This window comes from Mustela putorius, unplaced genomic scaffold, assembly GCF_011764305.1.
Source record: "Mustela putorius furo isolate JIRA1106 unplaced genomic scaffold, ASM1176430v1.1 tig00003875_pilon_pilon_pilon, whole genome shotgun sequence".
NCBI lineage: Eukaryota > Metazoa > Chordata > Mammalia > Carnivora > Mustelidae > Mustela > Mustela putorius.
Genome location: NW_025422026.1, coordinates 8,361,341 through 8,387,863, shown reverse-complemented (window position 1 = coordinate 8,387,863; position 26,523 = coordinate 8,361,341). Strand labels below are relative to the sequence as shown.

General features: G+C 40.8%; 1 protein-coding gene across 1 annotated transcript in view; it reads left to right on the top strand.

Moving 5' to 3' along the window:
• The window catches only part of AGBL1 (AGBL carboxypeptidase 1), a 727,538-nt gene extending 701,595 nt beyond the window's left edge, over positions 1-25,943 (top strand). Inside the window, exon 23 of the mRNA XM_004774140.2 lies at positions 21,366-25,943. Within this exon, the coding sequence (XP_004774197.2) occupies positions 21,366-21,570 (205 nt within the window). The 3' untranslated portion in view covers positions 21,571-25,943. The remainder of the gene's footprint in view (positions 1-21,365) is intronic.
• The last annotated feature ends 580 nt before the right edge of the window (positions 25,944-26,523 follow it).

Genomic DNA, 26,523 nt, shown 5'->3' with positions numbered 1-26,523 from the left:
CGTGGGACTCGATCCTAGGACCCTGGGATCATAACCTGAGCCAAAGGCAGAGGCTTTAACCCACTGAGCCACTCAGGTGCCCTGGCATGTTTGTTTTTTAAAACAGAAATATATTTCTCGAAACCAACATGAAATAGAGAAAAACTCCTGTAGGCACAAGAAGAAAATATTTTTAAAAATAATTCTTCAGGTTGGAAGAAACCTTATCTCATTTAAACACTCTGTTTCTTTTCCCCCCAAAGTCTCAGCGTCATCCTGTTATCTCTATCTCCCTCCTCATGTCCACATGGTTATGTGTTAGTCTGGCTTGCAGATGATTCAGGAACCTCTCAGCGTCTTCGTTAGTTGCTTTTCTGAACACAGTCATTCTTTCTCATGGGTATCATGGCAAGAACATTCCAACTTCTTTTCCTGTTCCATTTCCCCTTCTCCATGCTAGTCCCCTTGCCAAGGTGACCTTCCCATAGAAAGTGATCGTCCCATAGAAAGATCGTATTGTATTAAGTTCAAACATTGGCAGTGTTTGCACTTCTCTTGACCTCAAAAAGCACCATTTAATAGAGTTTAACTAGATACCAGCATGTTGCTTGCAAGTCTTTGGTGACATCCAATGACAGCAGTTTTTTGAGGGAACATCGCTGTACTGTGTTTCCTGGTCACTTACTCGGAATTACATATGTGCCTCATTTCTCATAGATGCTATTTGCTAGAAAACAGACGGCAAAGAGCAGATATATACCATTAAAATGCAATGTTCAAATCAAATGATAAAACATGTCAATGCCTACATTTAATGCTTGCCTGTGTTATCAATGGAACTGTATCCTTTCTGAGATCAGTGCATGATTTCTCTCACTATGGAATAGTCACAACCTCAGAGCCAGGCTTGATGCTATTAATTATTAGCTGAATGACCTTGGGCAAGTCACCTAACCTCTTTGAGCTTCATTTCCTTATATAAGAATTAGGCATATAAATAGCACTTCTCCCTCTCCCTCTGCTTCTCCCCTGCTTGTGTTCTTTCTGTCTCTGTCTGTGTCTTTCTCTCCCTCAAATGAGTAAATAAAAACTTCCCCCCAAATAAATAAATAAATAAATGGCGAATCTCAGGAGGCGGGTAGGTGGCAGTCTCTCCAAGTCCCCTGAAGTCTGAGAGGAGAGATGAGACCTTTTTATAAATTCACATGTTCTTAATGGGAGTTTTACTCCCTCCTTTTTTTCTTTAACCTATTTCTTATGAAAATATTACTACATTTTTCTTATACTTATGTGACTTGATGTGGAGAGATTTTAGATAGATTTTCTAAATTCGAGCGGTTATTGCCAGGGATGTGAATTCCAAAATGAACTTAGTCAAGTTGCTAAGTTGCTTTGTGGATAATAATTCTTGCTTCATTTTATGAGAAAATATTGGTATTGCACTAAGTTTTTAAATAGCACATATAATTATACCCTCATTAATGATGTCAAATATTATTATTTAATACATTGCTCAATTAATTATGTTTTTTAAATTAAACAGCTAATCTCTAACAAGTTATATTTAAATAATTATGTCTAATGCTAATGGTATAAAGAGTGTGCTCCAGCATTTTCTTTATAAATACAAAATAAGATGACCTGTAAAATTAAGTCTGACTTCTTTTCCTTGGCTAACCAGCTCCCTTAGCTTCTGCCCTTAGACCCCCAGCCTCTTGTGTCCCCACCAACCACCAGAAGCTTATGCTTCCAGCACCCCGAAGGGTTTACCGTCATGATGCTGGAACTACACACACATTACTCTTCACCCTGGGGAGTCCAGTCCTCCCTTGGCCTGGATGGAACTCACATGTTCAGCCCCAAGAGAAAGCCTTCATGCCTCCCTCTGACAGACTGACTTGTTCCATACACTGAGCTCCCAGGGTGCATTGCCTGCTTCTCTACTAGAACATTCACTGAACATCCCCTAGCTGACCTCTGAGGGCATCTGACCCCCCGCTCCCACCCCTAACTCCACTCCTGGGCTCTTTTGTGTTCACTTCCCAAGCAACAGCCCCCAGTACATGGGAGGTGGATTAAGGGTTGTTTCACTTCCCCTTTTTATTCCTCAATTAATGAATACAAACATGAATAAAAGAAAATCTCTAGACAATCAATAAATGTTTATTGCATGAGTGAGTAGATTAAATTTGTAACTCTAAGATACTAGATATCTAGCATTGAAGCACATAGATTTCCTTCATTGTGCTCTTATCATTATTGCTATGTTAATCAGTAATTAGTAAAAATACTGCCTCATAGGACATGCTACCAGATGAAAGTAAAACATCTATATAATAGTGCTATTTTCCCTTAAAGAGGCTTTGGAAGTATAATAATAAGAAAATGTAGTTTATATATAATGTGTGAAATAATTTTTACATATGTAGACTCTGTTCTTTGTTAGAATTGTGTTCCTACCGTATCATGGATTCGTTAAGGGCTATTTATTTATTCCTGCCCTAAGCCAACTTGCTAGGACGTATTATGCATCAATTAAATTTTATCATAATAAATTACATAATGCATTTTATTATGATGTTTGTAACGAATTATCACAGCCCCTCCTACAGCGATTTTATTTGTGACTCCCTGTGACCAGCTTGTGCTGGCTTGCTTCTGATCGTCACCTCTGTCCTCGTCACTATCACGATCATCAGAAGCTGTCTTCTAAGGAGTTAATCATTCGATATTCCAAAATAGGCCGTATTTGTCACTTAAAATTATAACTTTTTTCATCAACCCAATGCAAGCTGTGCCTAGTTAACTGCTCAAATCCAACTACTTCCTTGAAGGTCAACAGTCACGTTTAGAGTAAAATTGATTTGGTTAACGCCCTTTTAGTTAAGTTCCCTTAGAACTGCATGTGACGTAAATTAAAATGGACTCACTAGGATTAGGGCGACCCCCCTCAGAAGGTACTGATAGCTTTCTCTCACACACACCCTGTGAAAACACTCAATTTTTCTGCACTCTGCTTGTACAACGGGGGAGTCGATCAGAAACGATTCACATCTTTTAAAATTTCTGTGAGGCAGAGGGTCGCAATCCTTTTTGCCATCAGGAAGATAAATAACCAACGTCATATAATCTCTGATAATATAGCGACTCCATTCTCGTCCCACTCACCCTGTGATTCCTCCCACTGATGCTTATGGCACTGGTTGGTTCCCATCACTCTGCCTGATCATCATGTAACTTCATTATCAGGAGAAAGATGTGTGGTCACAGCGATGACCAGCACATAACTGTAAATGGGTTACTTTTAGCCAAAATGGAATCAGGTGGCCACGAAAATGGTGGTTTTCACCCTAGGCTTGTTGGTAGGTGGTACATATATGGCTCTCTGCTCAGAAACCAGTAGCTCTCAGGTTTGATTTTGGGGGGGGTGTGTGTGTGTCTGTGTGTATTTTTCCTTACAACTGAGATCAGAATTCATTGCTCTGTAAACTCCTTGGAATCCCTGGGTGTTTCAGAAGGCAGGGAGATTTGATTGTGTTCTTACAACAAAAAGGTCTGTGTAAAGAATTCTTTTAGGCTGTAACAATAGCAACACAAAATCCTTTTATCTGAAACCTGAGAGCCTGATAGAAACATAGAACTTGGGAGACAGCTCCCAAGGTAACAAAACAGAGCCTTTAAATAGCAGTGCAGGAGTTTGTTTTTCCATGGAGAATCTCCACCTTCCACCCTGTCCTGCAAATCTGGAACTTCTGTCCATGTCTGCCCTTCTCATTTTATCTGGAAACACCTGATTCTAGTCCTTCCATTCCTAGAGCAGAGAACACAGATACTTGCCTAGGGCAAGCAAACTGGGATCTCATGTAAAAACCCCAATTATATTGAATTTTAGCAAATGATCTTGTAGAGAAGGGGCTAGTCTAGCACTGTCACTTATGCAGTTTCAAAATTCAAAGTATGAATTCTCTTACACACCCCACCTCTTCCATTTCTGTGGCTGGCCAGGAGAAATGACAAGGGACATAGGGCTATCTATCCCTCATCTGGGAGTGGAGTGCATTTTTCTTACATTAGGAAAGGGTTTTTTTTTTTTTTTTCTGCCATTCCTTAATTGGTATTTTATTTTGAACATTTTTTGTGTATAAGGCGAGGAGGAAGAACTAGGAAAGCTGCACATGAATCTGAAACACATCTTTGACCCCCAAGGGACAGTAGGGCAGTGAATAAGTGCACTAAAGTCAGATGAGTAATTATTTCTAGCCCGTGGAGTCACAGGCTCTTTATCAGAGAAGTAACATTTGGACTTGATCTTCAGGCGTATGAGGGTTTGTGTTGCCAGTGGTGAGAAGGGCAGCACTGCAGGTAGCGTCCATGTGAGCCAAGTCAGAGCAGAAGCAAAGCCCCTCACGGCTTTGAGGAGAGGTGAGAGACCAACTTTAATGGAGGGATTATGTGGGAGAATATAGTTTGAAAAGTGGGATAAAGAAGTAAGTCGAGATCAGATTGCAGGAGCTCCTTTTTCTCCCAGGTTTGTAATATCAAGTCTCTATAATAGAAGTATTGATATAAACGAAAACTCTATTAACTTAAGGGGTAGAGAAATCAACCAGGATTTTCTGAGAGCTCACAGAGTGCCCACTGTGAAGGGTCTTTGGTTATAATATGTGTTTAAGATATGGATACTAAGTAAAAAAATGTTTAAACTGTTTATATAAAGACTGCTTCATAAAAGTCATTTATTAAAACAAATAGAAACGATAGGATATATATATGGAAAGATACATATGTCTATCGATCTCTCCATCTTGGTTCTTACTTTCAAACTTTTCCATCTTTTGAACCATAAATCTCAGCTTTTTTTATTGAAATATATTTGGCATATAACATCCTTGTAACTTTAAGGTGTACAGCATGTGAATTTGATACATTTATATATTGTAATGTTATTGAAACACTTTCTCTGCTGCTCGCCCACCTAATCACTTAAAGCCACCTGTCTGAGCTCAGACTACATACTCACCAGGACTTTTGTTCCTTAAGACTCATTCCTCCAGTATTGCTTAAGCTTCCCCCTCAAGCTGTATCCCACTGTGCTCTCCTATGAATCTTTCGGTTTCTAGTATGTACAGCCATTCTGACTTGAGAGGGGAGGAGGTGTTTGTGGAAAGGGGAATTGCACCTGAATCAAATCCTTGCAAGTCCTGTGACACAAAGTCCCTTTGCAGAGGAGTTTCTGACATCGTACTGTAGAACTGCTGTTCTTCTTTACTTGTAATTCCCTGACATTTTTCCAGCACCCACCATAGATTCTTCTGGCTACAGATGACGCAGTTTGAGGTTAGGGATCTCACAGGATCCAGTGGGGTTTATGAAGCTCTCAATAATGTCAAAGGACTTCTACAGAGATCCAGTTAAGTTTGTATGATTGAGGGAATAAAAACAAAACAAAGCAAAACAAAAAAAGAAAACATGGTCCCCTGCCCTCGGATAAAGGGATCTCGGCACAGAACCATAGATGCACAACGATGTGCATAAACCCCAGCAAGCTGTTAATTTCCCATCAGTTACTCTCAGCACTCTGGGGAAGAATGGGGAGGAAGTGTAGCAAAAAGAGGAGTTTAGGTTACAGTCTCTCATCATTCCTGCCACCCGTACATGCCAACTGTAGGGAAGAGAAGCTGTATCCTTGTGAGAGTCTCAGGGTTTTGGAAAGCTGGATTCTTTTTCTTTGGGCTCAAGGAGTACATAACTTCAGTCCTGGAACCAGCAAGGAGGAAAGGAGCAACATGAACCATGACCCATTTTGTCACCTTAGACTTTATCAGAGGGTCATCCTCATTACTCATGCTAACCAGCCACGTGCCTATGTCTGGGTGTGTCAGAAGTCCTCTCAGCCAGTGTTGTATCTGGGCTGATAGGTGTCAACAATTCCAGGAGAGAGGATGGTAAAGCAAGAAGATCCAAATATAAAATGGAATTTTCTGGAGACAGAAGAAATCGGGGTGATTCTAAACCCCGGTAAAAATGGGGTTCCCTCCGTGACCTCCATGGAGACCTCAGTTGGCCCTGGACATTACCATCAGTTCCCTTACCCTTAGTTTCCTTAAATGTGCTCATGGCCTCCAACCACTTTAAAACCAGTGTTCACCGTCTGTACCACCGGCACTATTATCCGCATGTCTTTTGTGAGCCATTATGAGTCAAAACTGTTCACCAGAACATAAAATCATGTCAGAAAGAGAAAAATGTGGAGGAGTTTAAAAATGAGCACTTTCTAAAATAAAAGGAGGGCAGAATGGCATACTGCTTTCATTGGCTGAGCCCAATAGATGGTGTTTGCTTCCACTGTGAGACCAACAATACATAAACATTTATAACATTAAGAGTTCTATAGCAAATAAGTGCGGGGTGGCACTTAAGGAGCTATGCCTATAAAATTATGAGTCAGAACATCAATGCACAGATTACCTTTTAACTTTTCAAAGGATCAAAACCTATGTCCGCCTTTTAAAATTTCTTAATTTGATTTGTTTTTGCCGAGAAATCACCCCTGACCTTTCCCATCGCATAATTTATCCTTGAAATGTTGTTTATTTTATTTCTGGTAACGAGGTTTCTTTCTCTGTGGTTTCGAAGCACATAAGAACAAAAGAAAGTCCTTCTCTCTTAATGCTGGAATGGCGATGCCTCTCAGCAGAGAAAAGTTGGACCAAAAATTACACAGAAATCTAAGTGCTTTCCGCCAATGTGTACTTCTCTCAGATGTTCTGTTTTCCAGACAATGAGAAAATGTTCTCTGGCAAGGTTTTGAAGTGATAAGTGTGACAGTGTCACTGAGTGAGACACAACCACAGTTCTATTGTTTGGTGCCACCTAGAGTGGTTTTTGGGGCTTTTGTTTTGTTTTGATCCATTGAAACTGACATTGCACCATGGGTCCCACTGCTCAGGGGAATGTTGCAAAAGGCACTGTATTTCAGCTTGCCTCACTCTATTGTGGCTCTTGGGCAGTTACCCGCAAATATTCGATAGGATGTATTTGGAACTGTTCAATGAGAAAACACGGTGAGAATGGTGGAAAACAGGTGGGAAAGTGGGTGTCTTTGGAACATGGCGACGTGAGAGAGACTGAGCTCTACTGTTGTCATTCATTTCTGAAGCGATGAGCTGACTTGCTCACAGACACCTTCTCTAGTCAGTTGACAACGGTCATCCCGCTCGTGCACTGGATACCTATATGGGCTAGTTCCCTTCTCTAGATCCCTTAGCGACGGAGTATGGCCAACCACACACCCCAGACGCACACCCTGTTTTACCACCAGATATATTTCTAAAGCGAAAGACGGAGCCAGAGGCTATGATTTGGCTCAGCGGTACTTCCTTGGCTGTTCTAGATGAATAATGTAAAGTGAATGTCTGAAACCTCCGTGGATCCCTCAGAAATCTTCTGTCATACAACTTTTTCAGCTCTTCATTATCCTCCACAGTAACCCCGCATCTTACATATCTTCCCCCCCCTTCCCCCCAGGCCATTTAGGTCAACTCGCTTATCACAGAAGTAAAGCTCTTGCTGACCGACAAGTTTCCTGAACACCTCATACGCCATCTCCATCTCTGTCTCTCCTGTCTCTCTCATCCTCGTTTTGTTTTCATTCTTTTCTCTTTAACCCACTCTCATCCTTTTTTATTCTGTATTTCTATTTTTGTGAAGAATTGGGACCACATCCCCCACATGGATTCACTTGTTCATTAAGAAGCAGGACATTGAGGGACGCATGGGGGCTCAGTCAGTTGATTGTCTGCCTCTTGATTTCAGCTCAGCTCATGAGCTCAGGGTCGTGAGATCAAGCCCCACATCGGGCTCTGCACTCAGCATGGAATCTGCTTGGGATTCTCTCTCCCTCTCTCTCTCTGCCCCTTTCCTGACTCATGCTCATTCTCTCGAAAATAAATAAATAATAAATCTTTAAAAAAACAAACAAAAAAAGAAGCGAGACATTTATTGCCATGACTTTTTGGTGAGAATGGCATTGGACTTTTTCCAGACCACTTTACAGAGCCCATGGCTTTGATTTTGGCTGAATTAATACCTCCTCCATTTCTCCCTCAGGCAAAGTAGATTTCATACATCAGGATTTGTTGATTGAATTCAGGGATGCAGAAACCCTCAGTCTTATCTGATTATCATACATCTTCTGTGCCATGTGTAGCTTTAAGATACTGCGAACATTTTCTAAATGCCCAAGATCTCTCTTTTCCCAGCTATAAAATCATAATATCACCCCATAGATATGCATATTGGTTTGCATTTTGAGTGAAATGAAACAAATGCAAAACATCTGACATACAGTAGGTGATGAGCGGTGCTATTTTTGCCTCCATTTACCAATGGTGCCTGGTGCTTTTCTCTGTATACAGGAAATTCTCCATTACTGGGTTATTTTCATAAACAAAACCAAAAGGAAAAAAAAAATCCCAGGGAAATCATAAATTATATCCTTCCTCGTGGAAGTGTCGAAACAGTGACAGACCTCGTGATGGTGTGAAGAACTAGGCAAATGGGAAACTCTAGGGAATCGTGCTAATTGTTCTGGGTGAGGATGGATGGGGAGATGCCCGTGGTGGGCAAGATCTGTATGTCTTCATGTGTTTATGTGTTGTCCGCTGGGCTGCTGCTGCCTCTCGGATGGGGCACAGAATTCACACACAGCTCTGCTCCTGCAGAAAATAAATAGAAGGTCCAGGATGAAAAGCCCAGTGTGAACAGCATGTCCAGATACTCCCCTGGGATGCATCCACCGAGGAAATTCGGATGCATTTTCTCCTCTCCAAAAGCCAAGAAGCAAGAGAGGCATTTCGAAGAGGCATTTGATGGGGCTTAGCTTTTTCAGGAGGGAGACGGGTGATAGGTAGTCTGGGGAGAACATGTAGGATGAGTACAAGTGTCTGGAATTTTAAAAGAGTTCTCTTGCTTCTCAGTAGGTGGTTGCCTCTTGAGGTCTGGCATTCACCCAAGTCTTTAGCATTACCTCAGCATTTAAAGAGAAAACAAGTGAAAAGAGACTCCACAAAGCTGCATTTTAAGCAGCATCAACATCAAGGAGCGCCACAGGCTGGGTTTGGCTCACCCTGTTAGCATGCAGAATTATTTTGCACTATAGAAAGCTGTCTTTTCCCAACCAGGAAGACAAACAAAACAAAAAAGGCAGAACTAATTAAGATCGTCATATCTCAATAAATATGCAAATGCAAAATCAAAACAAAGAAATTCTATCTATCACATCATAAATTTGCAAATTGCTGTACTGGGCTGGCTTGGAAGGATTGCAAGGGACGGAGACTTCTTAATGGCTTTGCTTAGAAACTGTTTGCCAGCCGCATTTATTGGGTTTATGTGGGACGATCAAGACGATGGACTTGCCAGGATAAAAAATATTTTCATGCCTTGTCTTCAAACGCTATGGAGAGGGAAGAGGAATCAAAATTCAGTCAAGGTTTGGTGCTGCGAAATTTGCTTCCCCTATAGCATTTCAAGAAGAAAGCTAGTAGGATGCCCATTATATAAATGAAGACAGTGCAGCCCAGAGAAAGTAAGTTTACCATTTTTCGTTTGGGCTTTGGAGCCGGGTTTCAAGCCTTCAATTACTTGTCTCACTCCAAGTTTACATTCTGTTCCTGATCTGCATTTTTTCCTACTGTACCACATGATTCTCCAACACCATCCAGTGTAAGATCTGAATGCGTATCTCCAAGCTATCGAAGCATCCAGGTTAGAAGGAAGAAATGAAATCACTTTTCGGGTGTTTACTCCATACACTTCCCACATCTGGGTATTAAGGAGCTGGAAAGACCGTTTGATTTCTGCATGAAGTTCATTCCTTTTATTTCTATTTAGAGGATGATTCCTTCTTACCAAATTCATCAGTCTGGGAAAATAAGAGAAAGAGAGAAGAAGCTAGTAAGTAGCTGAATCTGTAAGCTACAGTGAGAGCATCCACAGCTTCATTTTAGAAACTCAAGCCTGCACTCTGTCACATGGAACACTGTCCCTAGAAGGTTCTCCCTGGATGCCGGGGCTCTGTTTACTGTTCTGGTGTGCAGGGCTCTTGGGTGAGGCTCTTGAGGAGGGTGGGCATTGCAGAGAGCCAGCAAACCGCTCAGGAGCTCGGGCCAGTCCGGCTCCGACGTACTCATCACTTGCCTTGGGCATAGGACAGTGCAACGAGTAGTCTGGCCCCTAACCAGAGATCAGCCTACAGGGAATCGCTTTGAACACGGACGGTAATATTAGACAGTAGCATGTGCTGCAGACAGTGGACCCACTATGTGCTTGAACCAGTAAAGAAAGGAGAGAGGCCACTGTGCTTGGCCAGGATTTCAAAGGAGAGGCGGGATGCAAGCTTTGCCTTCAAGATGGGCGAGATCGTCAGGAGCGTCAAGGACAATTTCACTGCGTTTTACTGGATGTGAGCAATTCCGTTCAAAGGAAATAAGATAATGGGTGACGTGGGGGCAGGACCTTGCCAAGGACACCTGCCACCAACAGCTCATCTTCCCTAACCCTCTCTCCTCCACCCTCTGCCCCCCCTTGGCTCCTTCCTTTCCTTCCTCCCCTCCTTCCCTCTTTTTCTCTTTACTTTTTTTTAAATTTATGTTTTTATTTAAATTCCATTAGCCAGCATATAGCAGTACATCATTAGTTTTTGATATAGTTTTTTTTTAAGATTTTATTTATTTATCTGACAGACAAAGATCACAAGTAGGCAGAGAGGCAGGCAGAGAGAGAGGAGGAAGCAGGCTCCCCGCTGAGCAGAGAGCCCGATGCGGGGCTCGATCCCAGGACCCCGAGATCGTGACCTGAGCCGAAGGCAGAGGCTTAACCCACTGAGCCACCCAGGCAGCCCCAGTTTTTTTTTTTTTTTTAAGATTTTATTTATTTATTTGTCAGAGACAGAGGGAGAGAGAGCAAGCGAGCACAGGCAGACAAAGAGGCAGGCAGAGGCAGAGGGAGAAGCAGGCTCCCTGCCGAGCAAGGAGCCCGATGTGGGACTCGATCCCAGGACCCTGGGATCATGACCTGAGCCGAAGGCAGCTGCTTAACCCACTGAGCCACCCAGGCGTCCTGACCCCAGTTTTTGATATAGTTTCTTTCCCATTACTTTCTTTACATCCCCCCCCACCTTTCTTTTATCTTTTGTATTAAAATCATTTTAGTATCACTTTTTTCTCACCAAAATAATCATTTGATGGTGTATATATACTATAATATTAGATGGTGTATATATTATATATCAAATGTAATATTTGATGGTGTATATATACTATAATATTAGAAAACATAGAATCATGGAGGATTGCTTGCTCAGGGCACCCCAAAGCCAGGCTGGAAAGTGTCGAACATCACGTCTGCCCACACTCTCTTGATTCCTGATTATTTTAAGTTACTCTAGTCTGACTATCCAAGTGGCAACCACCGGTGAGACTGTAGGAGTATACCTCTCTCAGTATCCCATGTTTAGCCTTTTTTTTCTACAAAATTATTTCTTGAGATCTTATCTCTTCTTTCTGAGGTCAGTTTCTTTCATATAGAAGTATACACGGTAGCGGTTCTTTCAGTGATGGTCCATGTGAGGGAAAGTGTATTTGTTTTTATCTCTTTCACAAAAAAATAAAGTCATGTTTGTTGGTTTCAGTATGTAATGCAACTTGGGGTTTGTTTTTCCTCAGCATTTCCAAGACATCCATTCATTGTTTTTGTTTTGTTTTGTTTTTCTGGCTATGTGTAACGTTTATATTGCTTTTCAAGCTTCTAAAAATGAACTTTTTAGAGTTTTAGGTTTTTTAGTTTTGGGTTTTTTTTGGTTTTAGGTTTATAGGGAAGCTGCCAAGATAGAGAGTTCCCTTTACCTGGTCCCCCTATTTATATGTTTGTTTGTGTTTTAATAGGAAATCTGTTGCTCTAAATGTCATTCATTTAAGGATAATCTGTTTTTTCTTTCCTAGTTTCTCTGATTCACCCTTTTTAAAAAATTGATATTCATCCTGATATGTATAATCATGGACTTTGTTTTGTTACTTAAATTTTCCTGGGTTCCAGAGTATTTTTTTAAAAAAAGATTTTATTTATTTATTTATCAGAGAAAGAGAGCACAAACAGGGGGAGCAACAGACAGAGGGAGAAGCAGGCTCCCCGCTGAGCAGGGAGCCCAATGTGGGGCTGGATCCCAGGACCCTAAGTTCATGACTTGACTGAACCATCCAGGCGTCTCCCAGAGCATTTCTTCAATTTGAGAACTTCCCACTTCCTACTATTATCTGTTTGAAGATTGCCCGTTACCAATTTAACCTACAACCCCCTATATACCTCTGTCTTCTTATTTATGAATTCTGTTTAACTGTGTCTTTTGTGCTGTCAAACTGCCCATTGATCTTATAATTGCATCTTTTGTTCTTCCAGAGGAATCTGTTCAGTTTCTAAATTCTCCTATTTTTTCTTCAAAAGGATGTTATTCTTTCATGTTTCTGGAATTTATTCTAATCCCCAGATCATTTTAAATGTCCTTATTCTATTTTGTCTTCCAGATTGTCATATTGTTTCAGGTTTGTGGATATCTGAATAATTTCCTCACCTAATCCATAACTTGTTTTCGTGGGTGTACCTTCAACAAGCTGTATCCTTCACCTCCACCCTGGGATTTGGAAGAATACCTCCATGGTAGTTTCATGCTGGTTTCTGAGGCGGACCTTAGGGTTTTGCCAACCAGAATCGCACTGGTTATACGCACAGTGCAATTTTTGGGTCCCGAATCTTCTCTATCATCCGTGTTTTCTTTAGTTTGTCAAGTTCTTTCCCCTTTCCACAATTAAATTTTCAAATTATTACATTGTTAACATTGCTTTATTTTTGAACTAATTATGTTATCTATTGACTCGTGTGGTAAATGATCAAACGATGCCAATTTGCATTTCCTTTCGACTCATACGTTATTTGTATCAGTTACAACATTGTTTTCACATTGACAAGATTTGTAACTTTATATTCTATTCTCTAAACATCATCTCCAGATTAGCCTTACTTATTTAACACGGTTCTATGCTCATCAACGTTTTCTAACTATGGCATTTTCGATTCTGAAATCTTTATTCTGTTTCATCTTTGAGTCACTTAGACTTTCTCACATGAAGTCTTCCCCAGCCTCAACTTCACCTCCCTGAGAAAAACAAATCGCTTTATATTTCTTGAAGTCTTGCACGTTTGCTGATGTCTTTCTTTCGTAAAATCGGCTTCGTGTAAATATAAAATTAAAAACTTCCTTCATGGTCAAGTTTGCTTTTGGTTAAAAATCAGTTGGTCTTACCTATGTCGACAGATTTCTGGTCCGATTTTGTTGACCTACATGTCTATCACTTTGCCAGAACTCTATAGTCTTGGTAACTGTAGATACAGAACACATCATGAAATTTGAGCAGAGGGATCCTTCCCTCCTGCTCAATTTTTGTTTTCAAAGATGTTTTAGCTATTTGTAATTCCTTAGCCTTTCCACATGAATGTTAGTATAACCTCATCCAGATCAACAAAAGTATTTTTGAAATTTTGTTAAGAGTCCTGTTAAAGTTGTATACCAATTTGGGGAAAATTACCAGCTTTACCATGTTGAGCCTTCTGGGCCATATACGTTTCTCCATTTATTTAAATTTTCTTGGACTTCTGTCATCAGCTTTTTTTCATTTTTTTTTTAGTATACCGGGCTGGTATATCTTTTGTGCTTATTAACATCTAGGTGTTTGATTTTTGTCTAGTGATTATAAAAGTTTAGTGATGTTTACATTACCCTTTTTACTAACTGAAGTAGAATTGATTTTTGTATATTGATCTTATTATCTATGACCTGATGGACCTCAGTTATAGCTCTAGGAGTCATTTTTTGTTTACTTGGTTTTTGTTTTTGTACATCCCCAAAATAGAGATGGTTTTATTTCTTGCTTTCCCATCTATATGCTTTTATATTCTTTCCCTGTCTCACTGTGCTGGCTAGAGCTTCTAAAACTATGCTGAATCTCAGTGATGACAATAGACATACTTTTTTTTTAACGTTATGTTAGTCACCATACAGTACATCGTTAGTTTTTAATGCAGTGTTCCATGATTCGTTGTTATGTATAATAACGAGTGCTCCATGCAATTTGTGACCTCCTTAATACCCATCACTGGGCTAACCCATCCCCAACTCCTTCCCCTCTAAAACCCTCAGTTTGCTTCCCAGAGTCCATGGTTTGTCTCTCATAGTTCGTCTCTGCTTCCAAATTCCCCCTCTTCATTTTCCCCTTCCTTCTCTTAATGTCCTCCACACTATTTTTTATGTTGCACAAATGAATGAAACTATACAATAATTGTCTTTCTCTGCTTGATTTATTTCACATAGCATAATTTCCTCCAGACCTGTCCATGTTGATACAAAAGTTGAGTATTCATCCTTTCTGGTGACGAAGTAATAGTCCATTGTATATATGGATCACATCTTCTTTAGACATTCATTTGCTGAAGGGAATCTCAGCTCCTTCGACAGTTTGGCTATTGTGGACATTGATGCTATGAACACTGGGGTGCATTTGGCCCTTCTTTTCACTACATCTGTATCTTTGGGATAAATACCCAGTAGTGCAATTGCCTGGTCAAGGGTAGCCAGTTTTTAATTTTTTGAGGAATCTCAATACTGGTTTCCAAAGTGGCTACACCAGCTTGCATTCCCACCAACAGTATAAGAGGGTTCCTCTTTTTTCACAGTCTGTCCAACACTTGTTGTTTGTTGTCAACTTTTGCCATTCTAACTGGTGTAAGGAAGTATCTCAATGTGCTTTTGATTTGAATTTCCCCCAATGGCTAATGATGAACATTTTTTCATGTGTCTGTTAGCCATTTGTATATCTTCTTTTAAGAAGTGTCTGTTCATGTCTTCTGCCCATTTTTTGACTTGATTATTTGTTTTTTGAGTGTCGAGTTTAACAGTAGACATCTTTGATTTGTTCCTGATCACAGGGGAAAAGCATTAAGTCGTTCACCATTAAGTATAATAGTAATTGTAGGTTTTCATACATGTTCTTTATCAAGGCCTTCTTTATAATATCTTTTCTGATGATTTTTCTCTTTTATGGACGTTGAATTTTGTCAAATGCATTTCTGCATAAATTTATATGATCATTTGATTTTTCTTCATTAGCCTGTTAGTATATGGCTTCTGCTGATTGCTTTTTGAATATTGAACCAGTTTTGAATCCCTGGAAGTAACTCAGCTTAGTCAGGGTAGATAATTCTTTTTTATATAATGCTGAACTCAACTTGCTGATAGTTTATTAAGGATTTATATTCATGGGGTATATTGGTCAGTAGTTTTCTTTCCTCCTTCTTACTGTCTTTGTCTAGTTTTAGTCTCAGGGTAATACTTGACTCATGAAATGAATAGGAATTTGTTTTAGTTTTCTGGAAAAGATTATGTAGAACTGGTGTTAATCCTTTTTAAATCATGTTGTAGAATTCTCCATTGAAAATATCTGACCCTAGAGATTTCTTCTTCAAGAGTTTAAATTATAAATTTAAATTTCTTAAGAGTTATAGAGCTATTCAAACAATCTATTTAATATTACATGAATTGTTGTAGTTTATACTTTTTGAGGAATTGGTCCATACTATCTAAGTTGTCAAATTTATGTGCATAGAGTTTTTTGTGGTATTTCCTTCTCCTCTCAATGCCTGCAGAGTCTATAGTGATAGTCCTGTTTCATTCCTGATGTGGTATTTAATGCCTTCCTTCTTTTTTTGTTAGTCTGGTTAGAGGCAAGTCAATTTTATAGATTTTTTTTCAAACAGCTCTTTTTTTCATTGATTTTTCTCCATTGTTTTTCTGTTTCAATTACATTGGTTTCTGTTTCTTTATTATTTCCTTCCCTTTTTTCTACTTGCTTTGGGTTTATTTTGCTCTTAGGTTTCTACTTCTACTTTCTACTTTGCTCTTAGGTTTCTAATCTAAGGTAATACCTTAGATTTTTGGTTTTAGACTTTTTCTAAGGTAAGCATTTACTGCTATAAATCTCCATCCCACTATGGCTCTATCTGTGTCCCATAGAGTTTGATAGGTTATATTTGCAATTTCATTCAATTAAATGTATTTTTTTTCTTTCCTTGAAATAGCCTATTTGACCTCCTGAATTATTTAAAAGTGTATTTACTTACTTTCCAAGTGCTTGGGGACTTTCCTTTTGTCTTTCCATTTTTGATTTCTGGCTTGATTCCACTGCGGTCAGAGAATACAATCAGTGTAGTTTTGCTCCTTTTAAATTTATTGAGCATATGGTCCTTCTCATGTATTCCATGTACATTGAAAACGAATATGTATTATGTTGTTTAGGGCTGAAGTATTTTATTAACGTCAATTATATTCAGTTAGTTGATAGTGTTGTCGTTGATTTTCTGCCTAGTTGTTTGATCAACTACTGAGAAAGGAATGTTGAAGTCTTGAGCTATATTTATAGATTTGTTTAATTCTCCTTTCAGTTCTATCAGGTTTTGCTTCACATTCTATGCAGTTTTGTTTGGTGCATTCACATACAGGAGTGCTACGATTCTTGATGTGTAGACATTTTTATCATCATACACCTCTATGTCCCTGGCCATTTCCTCTACCTGATGGTTAACTTACCTGATTAATGTTTGAATGGAATATCTTTTTCATCCTTTCACTTTCTACCTACCTTTTTCATTATATTTTCAGTGAGTAATTATAGACAGCATATAATTTTATCATGTTTTTTATTCCACTCTGACAATCTCTGTTAATTGGTGTGTTTAGACAACTTACATTTAATGTTATTGGTATGTTAAGGCTAAGCCTTCCATTCGTTGTTTTTCCATTTGTTCTTTCTCCATTTTCTCCTAGCCTCTGTGGTTTCTGAGGAGAACACTACTGCCATTCAAGTTATGTTTTCCCTAGAGTGTTGTTCCCCTGAAGTTTCTCTCTCACTGCTTACAAGATTTTTAATGTGTTTTCAGAAGATTGTCAGCAGTCTGTCTTGGTGTGGATTTCTTTGGATTTATCTCTTTGGGGTTTGCTCAGCTTCTTGTGCTTGTAGGTTTATGTCTTTGCCAAGTTTAAGAAGTTTTCAAGCATTGCTTTGAAAAGTTTTTCCGATTTTCTTCTTTTTGAGACTCTGATGGGATGAATGATAGATCTTTTGTTATAGTGCCACAAGTCTTGATGTCCTCCTCATTAGCTTAGTCTGTTTTCACTCTGTTTCGATTGAGTAATTTCTATTGTTCTATTTTCAAATCCACTGAATCTCTCCACAGTCTCTTCCATGCTTCTGCTGAATTTTTTATTCATTCATTTATTTTTATTTTCAGTTTTCAACTTTCTACCTGATTTTTTTATATCTTATATTTCTCTGCAAAACCTTCTATTCTTTGTCACATTTTACATTTCTGTTATTGTACACTTCTCACTTCTAAAATTTCATTTGTTTTTTTCCTCATACTCCATATATAAAAATATATATGTAAATAATGTATACCCCATATACATAAATAATACATAAAAATATATTTTTTTCTTTGCTGAGATTTTCTATTTCTTTACCGAGACATTCTATTTCTTTTTATGTGTGTTCATAATTCTCAGTGGAGCACTTGCGAGATACTTGTTTTACAATCCTCATTAGATAATTCTAACTTCTCTGTCATGTTGATGCTAGTATCTGTTAGTTGTCCTGATTCTTGGTGTGGTGAATCCTTTTACATTGAAACCTGGACATTTTGGGGATTACCCTATGAGACTAAGATCTTATTTGAATCTTTTGTTTGAACTTGTCCCCTCCAACACCACTGAGATAGGAGAAGAAGGGGCCCGTTATGGGCAGGTGGAGGTGAAGGTCTAGGTTCACTGTTTAGCCACACTGACACTCTAGGTGTGAGCGTCCTTGTTGCTGATGGGCAGTGGGGAGAGTTTCAGAGTTTTAGGTCCGCCCCCCACCCCAGACCTTTACTAATACCACTCTGAGTCAAGGGGCAGGAGGGCCTTGCTGCTGCTCTCCATTGACACTGGTAGGGGTCATTCTTGTTACCAACAGTTGTGTGTGGAAGTTCAGGCTCCCACATGGCCTCCAGTGGTATTGAGAGGTCAGGAACCTCACTACTGTACACTAGGAATGAAAGTTCCAGCTTCCTATCCTACCTTCTCTGATGCCTTAGTTTGGGGGAAAGAAAGGGATTGTGAGCACCTTGTTATAGTCTAGTGAGAGTAGAAGTTTAGGCTCCCTGCTTCTCTTGGTAGGGTAAGGTTGGGGCCACTGGTTTTTCTGTGGTTTTTGGCTAGAGTAGAGCTAGTATAGCTTAAACTCATCTTTCTTGCTAGGCTGCCTCTTTCCTTATTATTTGGCTAGAGAGAAATAGCTCCATTTGGGGCTGTTTTTGTCCATACCTGTTAGCATTTCCAGGTTGTCAGCTTGTCTAGCTCCATGTCTGGGATATAAGAGGCCAAGAGAAATGTCAGGGAGCTCACCACCATATTGTCCTTTAGTCCCGGGACCACATCTAATCTGCTTCCTTCCCTCCATATGTCATCCACATTTCAGAATCTTCTTATGTTTGTTTTATATAAAATATCCAGAATAATGTATGAGGAAGAAAAAAGAGAAGTACTTCTCTCTACATACAGAAGTGGAAGTCTCTCAACATGTAATTTGATTTTCTAATTTATAAGAATAATTGTACTTTATTTAGAGAAATAAGTGAAAGACGTAATTCAACTTTTTTAAGCCTTTATATATATAAACTAAATATAAATGTAAACATATGTTTACAAATATAATTTAAATGTAAATATACATATCTCTATATAAATAAATATAATATATTATTTAATACTGTATTATACATTGAATGTTATACAATATATATATATCAATTACAAAAGAAACTATATTTGTTGAAATCAATAATGTGATAATTATGGCTTAATTCATATATAAAACCTTTGAAAAAAATCAAGACCAAAGTAATTCCTTCCAAACATGGTCCAAAATGGCATGTATGTATTTCTCTACATACATACATGTTATATGTTCAGTTTGGGAACTGTTTATTGTATGCCTACTGTGTTCTTAGCACATTTTAGACTTCCTATAGAATAATATAGAATTAGGCAGAGGCTTGGGCTTTATTCACAAATGTTACTAAGGATCAAAACAAATTAAGTGAATCTGTGAAGATCAAAATTCAAAGGGAGAATATTTCAAAGAGATAGAGCTATCGAGATAGTCATTTGGTAGAAATTAAGATGAGCCTTTTTAAAAAAATGGTGTATCTTATTTGGTTGGATGCTGAGGAATTGGAAGATCATTTTAGAGATGAGAAATCTTTACCTGACTAAAGGCTTGGGAAAACATGCAGTCTGATATGTTTGGATGATCACAACCAGAACAGCTTGATGACTTGACTGTGGTGGGAAAGGTCCAGGTCCAGGAATGATTGGGGCAGACTCCACAGTGGAGGAAAGACAGGCCCTCATTAGACAAAGACTGACTGTGGTGTTTATTTATAGACTTCTGCCAACAGGACCCCATAGGGAGCATCCCATCCATCAATACCCACACTACATTAATAAGCAAGGAAAAGTCATGGAAAAATCCAAATTTGGAAGTGGCATAATCAAAATGATGCTTTAGAGAAGCTATCAGCACTGTAAATTTGAATGGTTTTGCTATTGTTATGACTCAGGTGTGAAGCAACAAAGCTCAGTGCTTTTTTCCTTCAAGACCATGATTCACCCTCTTCTTCCATATCCACAGTAGAGCATGGAATGAAGATTTGTTGATGGCCTTTCCTCTGCCAGACACTCTGCTAGATAGCATCTGTGTGCTTTCTCATTTAGTCTGCACAATAGCTCTTAAGGTATTATTCTTGCTATCCTATGGGGCTGGGGGTTTTCTAAAGTCTCATGGCCAGGATTGAAGCTCAGGCTCTTGACACTGTATAGCATGTCATCTCGGTCCCTAGTATGGTGATGGCTGAGTCACAGCCCATCAGTTCTTGCTGACTTGAGCTCGTGTTACACTTGGGCAGCTCTTACCTTCCTTTACTCAACTGCTTTATCACCTACAATTCAGCTTGTAAAATATGATAACAGTTTAATGCTGTGCTACTATGGGAACAAGATCCATATTTCTTTCCCTTCCCCTGCACTCAGGCAGTGTCCCACCAGATCTTCGGTTTAGGGCCTGGAGAACATAGAGGCTGCTCCCATCAGTCGGTGGACAATTAGGAAACTGGACTCTGATTCATTTCCCAAGCTAACATGTAACCATACTGCTGATTACCCATTTTCATTGTTTATGGCGAGGCAGGTGGATGAACAGCTCTGCCTGATTTATGAAGTGCTTGCCTTCTATAAATCACAGAGTAGAAACCCAGCACGCTGTTAATCCTAATTGGTTAAGTCCTAAGTAGGGAGTGATTAGAAAGTCTTCAGGAAAGAAGGTACCTCATGCAAATGAGATAGATCTACAGTTCGTTGGGAAGAAATATCCCCTGCTCTCAATATGTGGTCAAGGTTTGTTGTCCATTCCTGCGGTACCCTTCTACCTCTTGCTGGTCAGCCCCTGCTGATCTTCCATTTGTAAATAAACTAACATAAATGGCAGAGAAGGAAGATGATGGGATGCACGAACGTCGCAGAAAGAGAATGCTGATTGCCTGCTTACTCTCTCCTGTATTAATTTCAACCTGGATTAATTGTCTAATTCCAACAAACCATCCATCACAATGAACGAGAGCTATGCAGTGAGTCATAGCGCTGTGAGTTGCCATGGGACACATTAGGGCTTTTGGTCTTAGCTACCCAAATGCCAACCCCACCCTTCCCCAGACACAGTTGACGTGACATTCTCCAATACTCAGTGACAGTGACACCCTTCTCTGATGTTTCACTTTGAGCCAAAGAGACCCTGAAGACCTTAAATGCATGAGGCCGTCCACCTCTTCTGACTGGATATCTTCTGATCCAACTTAGAAATGCAGACTGTTCTGGCAAAGGACAAAGGAATCCCAAAGATTTTATGTGATTTCCTCTGCCATCTCAAAATAATGATTGAGGACCCAGGGACTGTGTATGGGACACGTTTAAAGGTGCAGGGGCTGTTGAGATGCAGACTCAGGAAAGACAACTGTCCTTCTCTCTTTCCAATCTACTGTAACTGCTCCTTCCTTTGAGTAACTTCTCTTTTCCTCTCCTTCTCCTTTCTCCCCACCCACCCCCACTCTCTGTTTCCCTCCCCTTCTGTATTTTTCATCCCTTTCCCTTCCTCCCCTCTCTTCCCCCGTTTCCTGGGAACCCACGGCAGACGTAGCAGCAGCAGCAGCGTGACGTCAGAACTGGATGATGAGCCCCCCTGCATGGAGGAAATTGACTACAGTACAGACAGCAGCTCAGACCTAGAAGGGAGCTTCTCTGAGCTGGACCGGCAGATCCAAGAGTGCGCTTTCAACACGGACGAGGAAGGGGAAGAAGAAGAGGGGCCAGGCCAGGGAAGAAAAGCCATCCCTTAGCCCTGAGGTTCAGAGTGAGCTCCATGTCTTTAACCATGGAACTAGCAGCTGTGTTGTTTCTTCACCATCAGACTTGTACAGCGTCGGTGGCAAAAGCCAGCCCGTGTGAGCCCAGCAACCGAATGCCAGATTTTGTTTTAGTTTCACTAGGCATAGAGACTGGCCACATTACAGTTCTACCTTTTACATACATCGTTAGGTGGCCTTTGGAGCCCACGCAAGCTGCCATTATTCTAGAAAGGGCTACTCTCAGGATTACCATGGATCTTCTCATCACTATTTTGAGCTCTTCTCCCTTCCTGTGCTTGAAACTGGAGCTGACTGCAAGTTGGAGTTGGGCTTCTTTTTGACTTCTCAGCCAGATTTCTGTATGGTTGTCTAAGCTGTTCTACATATGAGTGTTCTCTCTGATAGTTGTATTCCTATTATAGCGTCTGAACTCCTCAGCACAAATTATGAGCCCCACTGAGAACCTCTGAGGGTCCTAGCAGGGTCTTCGTTGCTGAATTCTTGAGCCTGAATGGCCACACAACAGAGGGGAATTTGCAAGCCTAATGCTTAGTCTGTTTTAACAACATATACTTTACAGATCCAGTATACCCAGAAACCGTCCTAGATTCTAAGGGAAAAGGCACAGTACCGAATAAGACATGGCCATTGGTCTTTACAAACTTTAAAATCCTATGAATTCAGGCCACTAACCATGATGCTGGAAGGCAGCAAGTCATGGTGGAAAAATCATTCATTTCAGACGGAGACAGATGGGGCTCATATCCTGGATTTGGCAGTCAGTTGTTAGGAGAACTAAGGCAACTAATTAGATTTTCCCAAACCTCAGTTTTCTTGTATGTTCAATGGAGATGAACATTATCTATATGATAAAGTTATTGTGAAGATGAAATGAGATAATATATAAAAGTATACAGATTGGCCTATGGTAGGTACCCAATAATGTTGGCTGATTTTCCTCCCTAACACAAGTAGAGCATTGTGCATAGGCATTCTCACAGTTACAGAAGGCATCACCTGCAGTCACATGGTTAGAAGGTACTCCCTCTTCCTGGAAAGAATGTGGGAAGGAGGTTACAGAGGAGCAGAGTGTAGGAGGTTGAAAAGTCATAAAGTAAGTGAAATGGAGTAAGGAACTTTGGCACGCAGAGGCAAATAGCTTGGAGACCTAGATGATCTTTAGCTGGACAGGACCCAAGCAGAAAGGATGAGAAGGCAGATACTGAAATGAGCGATAATCTGGAGAAAATACGGTAGGTGGAATTTATGTTTGTCCAGATGCCATCTATATTTAGTTATGATTAGGTTTAGCTATAAGAAAAGGAGAACCCAAAATTGCAGTACCTTTGTAAAACAAAATCTGTTTATCTTCTATGTGGATTCCAGATATAGGCAGGCCAGAGCTGGTATCCTGAGTACCTGGTGTCCAGGACCCAGTGTCTATGGCTTTTTAGCTTTGCTGCTTGTAGCTTCTGTCTAGCCCAAGATGGCTACCAAAGCATCAGCCTTTGCATCTGCGTCCCAGTCAGCAATAAGAAGGATAGAGAAAGAAGAACTCATTCTCCGTATTTCAAAAAGTTATACATTGCACTTCTCCACAATTCCACCATCTAACAAGTGGTCCTGTGGCCACAAGTACCTGCAAGAGAGGTTGGAAAATATAGTCTGTGTTTGAGTTGGGCATAGGGAAAAGAGGATAATGCACACTGGGGATCAAATATTGGCAAATACTTCTCTTGATAAACCAATCACCACCATGAGATTTTGGAAACAATAATTTCAGAAAAAACTCTCAGCAGCCCTCTAGACCAGCAGAAAGCCACACTGTAAGACTTTGCCATCATTTAGCTCTGAGGCATAGGAGAAAGGCAGGTGTGTTATGATTCGAAGAGCTGATAATATTATTCTATGATTATTATTATTACGTTTACTGCTACTACTACTATGACTGATAATCCCTTCTTCTTCCAACTCCTTTCCGAATTTCCTTGCTATAGTTCAGAAACCACATATCCATTCTTGGTGTTAAGACACTCAAATGGCTGAAGCATATATAAGAGGTTTAAGGGAAGTAGCAAAGACACCACATTCAAATCCTAGATAACAGGAGGGCTCAACTGGTCTTATAAACCTTTCCACTCTTAAATAGAGGATAGAAAAATGTTTCTGTTCTCCCCTTGCTTGGAGGAGTCAGGGAAGACAGTTGTGTTGAAAACGTAAACGTTGGGAGGGATGGGAATAATAGTGACTCATCGTCGCCACTTGATGCCTCATCTGGCATTCATTTACGGGGTGAGCTTCCAGTCACCTGACATTGTTTCTGAGGGCAAGTGACCCAGACATGAAAACTTCTATGTAGCAGGTTTAGGAAAAGCTGGGGACATGGAACATGTGATTGAGCCATGTAACAAACATACATTAAGCACCAACTGTGTGTCGTGTATTTCACTAAGCCCCAAGGATGCAGGGGAAAGGAACTATTCTGTTTACAAGTGGGAAAGATGAGCAGTAAACATCTTAATACAGGGGCTCACGCCTCTGTAGAACTCTGGAGAAGATCATCTAATGGGGCAGTGGTGGTGGGAAACGTCTACCGAGAGATGATAATTGAGGTGATGCTTGAAGGACTTGCAAGAGTTGTCAGGTAAAAAGGAACAAACATGCTAAGGAGTAGAATGACTTTGTGCAAAAGCCATGTGGTGGGGTTAGAGCTTGGAACAAAATCATGATTGTGACTGGTTTAAAAGATGTGTTTGTATGTGGGCACGGGAGGGGAGTGACAAGAGATGAACGGGAGAACATGGGCCTCAACCTGATCAAGGAACGTTGGACATGGAAAGGGCCAGATGGGAAGGTTGGTCTTCGTTCTGAATGTGCTGGCGGAGACCAAGAATCTTCAGCAGAAGCATGCCCAGGAATGATGTCCGTGGGCATCATTAGGACTGCCATCCCACTGACTGGATACTCTGCTATGGTGGTAGCTCGGTAGTATGAGAGCCCTCGGTGTGACATGACCCTCTTTGAAGATCAGCAGGTTTTCAGTAAGAGGAGAGATCATGAGTGCAGTTTGGGGTCATGTTGAATATTGGGCGCCGATGACAGCTCCATCAGGAATGGGCTTCTAGAAGTGCATCAGTAGAAGAAGAGGCATAAACAGTGAGATGGGGACTGGTGGGAGTCTTGAGTAACTAAGCCCAGGTGCCAGTCAGCTGAGGAGGAGTTTGCTCAGAGGAAACAAAAGAGTTAGAGAGAGAGCTGACTTCCGTCCCTTCTCACTGGGACTGAAGGCCACTGTGTGCTACACCTCACTGATTTTCAGTCTTGGGGGAGAGAGGGCTCACTGGCAAGTCAACTCCAGATAGTAATAGGAGTGGCTTTTCCAGCCCGGCCAGACATGTGTCTTGCTGGCCAAACCACTACAGTGGATTGTTCTGAAAACCCTCTTCCACCGAACTCAGAGCCAAACAAGATTACTCAAGGATTCCAGGCAGTGATGGGCTCTAATGGGAAGCAGACATGGTTCAAAGTGTGCAGGGGGGATGCGAGTCTGGAGCACTGATGCTGGAGCCAGACCATGGGCACAGGTGTGCCAGACCAGCTGGTCCTCAGTGTCCTGCCTGGCCGGGCTAGGACAGGAAGGGAGTGAGTAGTGGGGCTGCAGTTTCCTGGGGGTAGCCTTTCTCAGATGGGCAAATGTGGGTAGCTAGCCTTTTAACCTCTAGGACATCCCATTTGGGGTAGAGAAGTACAAGGCTTCTTGTGATCCCCTAAGGATCATACTTTCAGGATCCCCTAAGGGTGGAATCTGCTGGCTACTCTTGATACTTTTCCATGGCAAAGGACTTTTTAGCTCCATAGTTCCCACAGAAGAAAGAGCCCTGCACAACCCAGCCCCCACTCTTCTTTGCTGACTTAGTTTCTACTTATCTGCAGTCTCTTCCATTTGTCATGGGACATAGCTTTATTTGATCTCACTGCACATATGTGTGTGTGAACACGCATAGACACACACAGAGATGCATGCACACATGTGCTCACACGCGCACACACACACACACGCACACACACACATACAATCATTTCTCGAGCCACAAAGCTCCCTAAATACCTTCTTTGATTTTTCACACATTTTCACATTTTTCCTCTGTCTCTGATGAGCATCTCCCGTTATGCGATTTGGGCATTTCAAGACCCAGTTCAAATAACACCTTCCTTCTATTAGACCTTTCCTAATCAGCCCAGCCAGGTTCTAGAATCTCTCATCTAGGTCTCTGCTGCACTATTTCTACGTCCCTCCTGAAGGGTGCTCTTTATTTACAATTTTTTTTAAAGATTTTATTTATTTATTTGACAGAGAGAAATCACAAGTAGTCGGAGAGGCAGGCAGAGAGAGAGGGAAGCAGGCTCCCCGCTGAGCAGAGAGCCCGATGCAGGACTCAATCCCAGGACCCTGAGATCATGACCTGAGCCGAAGGCAGCAGCTTAACCCACTGAGCCACCCAGGCACCCCTCTTTATTTACAATTTTATTCATGGGGTTTGCATAGCCTCACCCCCACTGGCCAATGGGTGGAGAACTCTTAAGACGCCTGGGCCTGAGTCTATCTTACCATCTCTTCCTGCAGCCGGCATTCATCTTGATACATTGGCGGCAGTCAAAATATATCTTCCCCCAACCTCAAACTTGAACGTCCAATGTTTCAGTGAAATCCCATATATTTCCCTTCGATTCTTTCCTCTCCCATCTCAAATCAGAGTTTATGTTACAGAAAAGGTAACTGATTTCACTAACAGGGCATCGAGCACAGGCACACTTCAGCCTCTCAAGCTGATGGCTTCCGTGGAAGACTGGCTCCCATGTGAGGCAAGCCTGAGAAGGAGCCGAGTGGCCTTGCCCTTGCCTGTATTGTGCAAATGTTTAGCTAGAGCAGAGAGAATGGGGGAG